The following is a 6,999-nucleotide window of genomic DNA, read 5'->3' on the forward strand; positions in this document are numbered from 1 at the left end:
TAATTAATTATGGATGAGGAAGTTTCAAGGAAAACTCGTTCGAATTTCTTTGAAGTTTCAATGTAGGTGGATTACATCTCAGTATTAGTAAAATGAAAGGAAACTGCAATCCGTTGTCCTGACCACAATAATAAATATACAATATACAAGTCAATGAAAATTTGTTTGGCTTTGTTGTTTCATAACATGTGGATGGAGCTTGGACTTTCTACGAATTAATTGTTTCCCTAAACTACAGATGAACAATTAATTGTTTACTTTGATATGTGAATGGAGCTTGTACTTTCTACGAATTAATTGCTTATATATTTTATAGATTTCAGCAAATAGAAACAATAGATTTTCTATCAAAAGTAAACAAAGACCTTGCAGTTCATGGGAATCTGTTGAGATTTGTAAGATATAGCTGTGTTAGGCAACCGGAGTTGTAAACTTGGAAATGTAAATGGACCTTTTACAACCTCGGTGACATATTTATTGTAATATTTTTCTTTTGCACATTGACTTTCTTTACCTTTTTAGGTTTTGTTTGAGAGTTAAGCTTTGTGTCACAATTTTTTCCTTGTATGCATCTTTCCTCGTTTTTTCTATGAGGGTATGGTTCATTCCTCCCACTTATTTGTATGTGCATATTTTTCTATGTCCAAAGTGTGTCGACCATTCACCTTTGGACTGGAGAATGACCCCTTGTGTGTCCTACATCGTTCTACTCCAAAAGGCTAAAATTGCATAAGCACTTGAGTTCAAACTATCCTTTCAAAAGTTTAAATTTCTTTGATGTATTGAGAAAGCAGAAAAATCAAGAATCAAAGAAGAAAGGAAAGCTAAGAATGGAGAGAAAAGAGTCTTTGTATTTCTGTGTTAATGATTCACAATACATTCTTACAAGGATATCTCAGCTTATAGAGCTCAACTTTACTAACTCTAACAACAACCTAAGAACCTATCATTTAGTTACAACAATACTAACCGATCAAATGCCAAGTCATCAATCCTCAACTGCAAGTCTACCATGTCATTAGTCAGCTGCTAAATCATTAGTATGGTTAATATTCCCCCTCAATCTCAACTAGGATTTCCTAGTAGCAGATTGTAACAATGCTTGATAGAGGATGGACCATGTAAACCCTTAGTCAAAATATCCGCAGCTTGATCATTTGCTGGAACATAAACCACTTCCAAATCACCTTGTGGTACCCTTTCTCACAAAAGTGATAATCTGTATCCAAATGTTTTATTCCAGAATGGAACACATGATTGGCACTGAGTGAAATTGTTGAATGTTATCATAGTGTATCACAGAAGGGTTAGGCAAGAACACATTCAAATATTTTAAAATATATCTCACCTAAGTAATATCTATAGCTGTATGAGCTAAAGCTTTATATTCTACTTCAGTTGTACTTTTTGAAACAAAATTTTGTTTCTTAGACTACCAAGGGATAGGATTGCTTCAAAGAAATACTACATACCATGTTACTAATCTTCTGGTATTGAGGTCTGCAGCCCAATCTACATCTAAAAATGCATTTAAACTCATTTCTGTAGTTGCTGAGTAACAAATTCCAACCTAAATTGTTCCTTGAAGGTATCTTAGTATTCTTTATTGCTCTAGATGCAGATCAGTTGGTGTAGTCATGAATTGACATATTGAGTTTACTGCAAAAGCAATATCTGGCCTTGTGAAGGTCAAATACTGCAGTGAACCAACTATACTTCTATATGTACTAGGATCTTGTAATGGGGTGCCTTCTGTCACAAGCATTGAGTTGTGGGGCTTGCAAGGAGTATTTGTAGGTTTACAAGACTTCAAACCTGCCTTATGAATGAGATCCTTAATATATTTTGTCTGATTCACAAATATATCTCCATTATCTCTATAATGATCCTGCAGTTCCAGAAAAAATGTATACAATATATAAGGAAATCTCGTTCGAATTTCTTTGAAGCTTCAATGTAGGTAGATTACATCTCAGTATTAGTAAAATGAAAGCAATGTCCCAACCACGATAATGTATATACAATATATAAGTCAATGAAAATTTGTTTGACTTTGTTTGTGAATGGAGCTTGGACTTTCTATGAATTAATTGTCTATCTTATCCATAAACTAAACAAAAACTAATATTGTACATAATCACACACTACAGATGATTCGTTAATTTCTATTTTATAGGTTTCAACAAATAGAAACAAAAGATTTTCAGGAAAGGTGTCCAACAAAACAAAGGCCTGAAGGTAGCAAAATACAAGCACGGCCCAAACAGAAGGCGGACAAAGCACAGAGAAAGTCCAACAAGGCTAAACCAGTAAGACCCGAAAAATGAGCGTCCGAGCTGAGTCGCATCAGTTGAGTTTTGAGAGATTGAGAGAGATGAAGACGACACAGTACCGGATGAACTAAACCCAGAAAATCCCACTTCCCAAAATCTCAACCTCCATATTAAGATTTGTAAGATGGAAGGGCCACCGTCGGATTTAGTGAAGAAAAGGTTGCAGCGTCGACCACCTTCTCAATTTTCACAAGACCAGGTAAAATTGCTATAAATTTTGCATCTTTCTTCTTCCCATGTATCCAACTAGTATAAAAAAACAGCATTTTTAATGTTAAAATTCTTTCCCATATATCGTCAGTTCGTCTGATTCGTTTGGTTCTGTTTTTCTGATTGGTTCCTCGTACTTTGTCTATGTTTTGTGCAAAATTGATTTAGTTATTTAAGGAAATCATGAAAGAGAGGAGATTACCTGGTAAAACTTAGTCTTAACATTTGTTTCTGTTTTTTGGGGTTCAATTCATAGGGTGGTGGTTACAATTTGAGAAGTAGGAAGAAAAATAAGCATGAAGACAACAACTTGTTGGATTTGGACCGAATTAGTACGTTGCCGAATGAAGTTCTTGTTAGTATACTGTCTCTCTTGCCACTAAAGGAAGCACAAGCTACTAGCGTACTTTCTAGGCGATGGCAGCATGTGTGGCGGCATGTGCTAGCATCTACTAGTACTCTCGACTTTGATGCTGAGAAAACTTTATGCAGTTTGGCTGATCTCAGAGAAGGAGCAAGAGAGTTGGAAATCCGTAAGTACGTCGATTGGGTGAACAGTGTGATGGAACAGCATCAAGGTCCAACCATTGAGCAATTCAGGGTTTGTTTCGATCTAGATCCTAGGTTTTCAAGTTCCATTGATAAATGGATTCAGTTTGCTATGAAAAAGGGAGTTCAAATGCTTGAGTTGGACTTGTTATCGTATGGTGTTTTTCCTCGGAAGTTTTTTCCGTGCTATACATTTCCGCACGAGCTTTTGGGTATCCAAAAAGATTCCACCTTGAAGCACTTGTGTTCTGATATTCCAAGCCCCAATCCTTGTGCGTGCATTGGCTTTAAGTCCCTCACAGTTCTTAATTTCAAAAGTGTTGATGTGGATGGAGACGTTCTTGAGTACTTCTTGTCAAGCTGTCCTGTTCTTGAACGGTTATTGGTGGATGATTCACCAAATTTGCGTAATCTAAGTGTTGTTGGTCCATCGATTTCATTGAAGTACCTAGTGATACAACAATGCTCAAGCTTCAAAAGCATAGAGATATGTGACGCAAACCTTGTTTCGTTTACTCATGTTGGATGTGAAATAAACATGCTTCTTAGGAATGTACCACTTCTTGTTGAGGTATGTGATTATTCATATAAGAGCATACAAGACGCCTTCACCCAACTTTCATGCTGTATTTCTAAGCTAGAGATTCTCAAGCTGAACGGACTTCTGGTTAGTACATCTAATTTGTATGTGATAGTTCTCTTTTCTTTTGTTCGATTTTGTTAAGTGCCTTAATCCTGGTTTGGTTTTCAGTTCCAGGAAAGGAATCGTGTATTCCCTATACTAGCAAACCTCAAGCATTTGGAACTAAAATTTCAAGCAAATGATGCTTTCATCCTTCTACAGTTAGCTTCTTTCATTAAGGCATCTCCTTACTTGCACAAACTTGTGTTGGAGGTATGTATTTTTATTTGGTAGATCACCCATTAAAACTTTGTGTACTTTGGTGATTTTGTGTATGAGGTTTTAGTCAAGGGAGCAGGGATGTGGTGTATTGTCCGGGGTTTAATCGTAAAGATATTCAACAACCTATTTGGTAGCAATTTTGCTTCCCAATGAAGATTTTAGGATAGTTGTTTGGGGGTGGGGGAGGGGAGTTAGGGATCCGAATCCAGAAAGCGGGTCGTGGTGCATCTCTTAAATGTCTTTTACTTAATGTGTCCTGTTATTCAATTCCTTTTAATTGTAAAATTAAGTTTACCACCGTAATGCATGTGAGATAGAAGAAATGAAACTCTATATCGAACAAAGGTGTCCTGCATATATTTTGAAGTCAAGAATGTACGGATTTGCTAGATTGTCTTAATGGTAATTCTACTGGGTAATCCTATTTGGTAGCTTCCCAAGTTCAACTTTATTGTTCCAAAGACTTGCAGACTAAATGATAGTTCTATTTTGTGCCTATAAACTTCCTGCAACTTTTTGTTCTTGTGCTATTTACACTAATTAAGTTGTTTCCTTACCGCAGTTGTACCCATTATGCGAGAGAAGAGAAATGAGATTTAAGAAACCATCGAAATGCTCCCATCGCTATCTCAAGGTAGTGGAAATTGTAGGGTATGATGGTCGCGCAAGTGATCTTGAAATTGTCAAATTCTTGATACAGAATGCCGTTGAACTGGAGAAAATTGTTATTGATCCCACCGATCCTATCGAACCACATTATTGTTTTCCCATGCACAGAATAAAGAAGACTGTTGAAGAAGTGGTGAGGGAAGAGAAGGCAAGAAATCTTGCAAGGCAGCAGCTTATAGAAGAAGTTCCTTCAACCATAGAATTTGTATGCTTATAAAAAGAGCATTTGCTCAGATTTTCGATAGATTGTATTGGTGATTAACTAAGTAGATAGTGTTTGTAATAAACAAAAATGGCATAGTTTATGAGCATAAATTTTACTGTTGTGCATGTTACTGGTGAGTTAGTATATTTAGCTAATCACAAGATTAATAGTGACACACCCCGACCTTGATATCTTGGTAGCCGAAATCATGGCATGCTAGCCCATGCTGGATTGTGACGAAGTCATTTTACGCATGTTGACATAACGACTTACATTATAAAGAAAGTCTACCAAAAATTTGACAAAACCTCGCTTATTTATAAAGTAAATACTCGTCTATTTACTTGTGAGAAACTGATAGGATACTAAGATGGGTTATCCAAATTAAGAGATAGGTGTATGTTTGGTTAGATCATGGAACCCTTATTAGATGATTGACACTTGTCATGAGATTGGATGATTAGTTAGTTAGGTGGTTATTGTGTAGAAACTTACCTTGCAAGTCTGAGATAGATATATATATATATATATATATATATAGCAGACTAATTGTGCAAAGGAGGTTATGTGTTGAGCAATAATACAAACAGAGTTTATGTGCCATGCGTTGAAGGTTAGAACAAGGTTCTTATTAAAAACATACAATCTTGTTCCACAATCCTCAAAAGGCCAAACCTATTGGGTCTCTGATCCTCTATTACATGCATGTAGTTCATGTTCAGAGCATAAGTTAAACTAATACAACAAAAGTTTAAGATGTACATTAACAATCCAGTTATCCTATCCTCTAAAGGATGGATACTCGTACAAAATGGAAATACAATTCTTCTCCCTACACTTCGGGAGGTTTTTCAGAGCTGCCAATGGTCCTAGATATTGAACGGATCTCTGCAACTAAATCTTGAAGGAGGTGCAAAACAGAAAAGCGCAAGTGGACAAAAAGAAAATTTTCTAAGAACCTTTTTTCCTTTTTAACGTAACAACGCCCTGTTTGAAAACCTTATATATATATAATCCATACTACATATATAGTCATCATGTAAAATCCAATGGGCAAAATCACAAGTCCAGAATATCTCATTGTAAAACCATAAATCCAAAGTAATCACAAATCCAGAATATCACAAGATAAATCTTATTTCCAGATATCTCAAAACATGTAATAAGATCAACATGGCATATAAGCAATCACCCAGGTGGACCCTGAGGGACCCTCTCGAAACCTGATTCCGACTTGTTATGTTACTTCTTGTGGTCCCATCGTGGTGTAACCAAAGTTCCATAACAAGTAACATAACAGATAAATTGAAAGGACAAACAGACCACTTGGCTTTTGCAAGCAGCCTTTTCATAATTTACAATCTGGATCGTTTAAGCTCATCAACAACAAGTCCTTCCAACTAGAAGTGTCCAATACATGACCTGATTTGGACACCCCTGAGACTTCGACAACACTTCCATTTTCTCTATCTCCTGGTAGTACTGAGTTTCTCTCTATAGGGTTTACATGCACTTCAAGGTCAGCAACAGGAACCACTTCACTGACTATGTCACTACCAAGACTCTCGTGAGTCTCCCCCAATTTTGTGTCCAAGCTCACCTCAGGTTGACTACTGGAACATTCCCCAATATAGCTAGAGCATGTATGAAGGTTATTCAGCCCCGGAAGAAAAGTTGAATTAATTGTTTTAGGATAAGCCGAAACATGGGAGTTTTGAAGAAGATACGAGGAGTTAGGGTTTTGACTGAGCTTCTGGCCGTAGGCTTCATTGTTACAATACTGAAACTGATTTAATTCATGGTTCTGTGAGGGTATGACAGGTCCAATATTGATTGCACTCCCCACCGAATTATCACCTCCGCCATCAGTATTACCGTCCCAATGGCTAAAAATACGGTTTGTCTCAAAATTAGCGTTCTGATAGCCTGCACTTTTATTTTCTCTATCTTCTGGTGGTACTGAGATTGAGTTTCTCTCTATAGGATTTACATGTACTTCAAGGTCAGCAACAGGAACCACTTCATTGACTATGTCACTACCAAGACTCTTGTCAGTCTCCCCCAATATCGTGCCCAAGCTCACCTCAGCTTGACTACTGGAACATTCCCCAATATAGCTAGAGCACGTA

The 6,999-nt window shown here is 36.8% G+C and overlaps 1 protein-coding gene across 1 annotated transcript; it reads left to right on the top strand.

Moving 5' to 3' along the window:
* The first annotated feature begins 2,272 nt into the window (after positions 1-2,272).
* Positions 2,273-4,995, top strand: LOC103936955 (F-box/LRR-repeat protein At3g26922). Its single transcript, XM_009346843.3, has 4 exons — positions 2,273-2,532; positions 2,800-3,759; positions 3,844-3,987; positions 4,559-4,995. The coding sequence occupies exons 1-4, from the start codon at positions 2,458-2,460 to the stop codon at positions 4,880-4,882; spliced, it is 1,503 nt and encodes a 500-aa protein (XP_009345118.2). The 5' UTR covers positions 2,273-2,457; the 3' UTR covers positions 4,883-4,995.
* The last annotated feature ends 2,004 nt before the right edge of the window (positions 4,996-6,999 follow it).

Source organism: the organism of the source record quoted next, unplaced genomic scaffold (assembly GCF_019419815.1).
Source record: "Pyrus x bretschneideri cultivar Hongxiangsu unplaced genomic scaffold, Pyrus_bretschneideri_v1 Contig9, whole genome shotgun sequence".
Classification (NCBI taxonomy): Eukaryota; Viridiplantae; Streptophyta; class Magnoliopsida; order Rosales; family Rosaceae; genus Pyrus; species Pyrus x bretschneideri.

Excerpts from the sequence above, each read along its gene's own strand:
- LOC103936955 (XM_009346843.3), top strand. The coding sequence starts at position 2,458 with ATGGAAGGGCCACCGTCGGATTTAGTGAAGAAAAGGTTGCAGCGTCGA. Across the intron at positions 2,533-2,799 it reads CTCAATTTTCACAAGACCAG|GGTGGTGGTTACAATTTGAG; the intron begins GTAAAATTGCTA and ends TTCAATTCATAG. Across the intron at positions 3,988-4,558 it reads TGCACAAACTTGTGTTGGAG|TTGTACCCATTATGCGAGAG; the intron begins GTATGTATTTTT and ends TCCTTACCGCAG.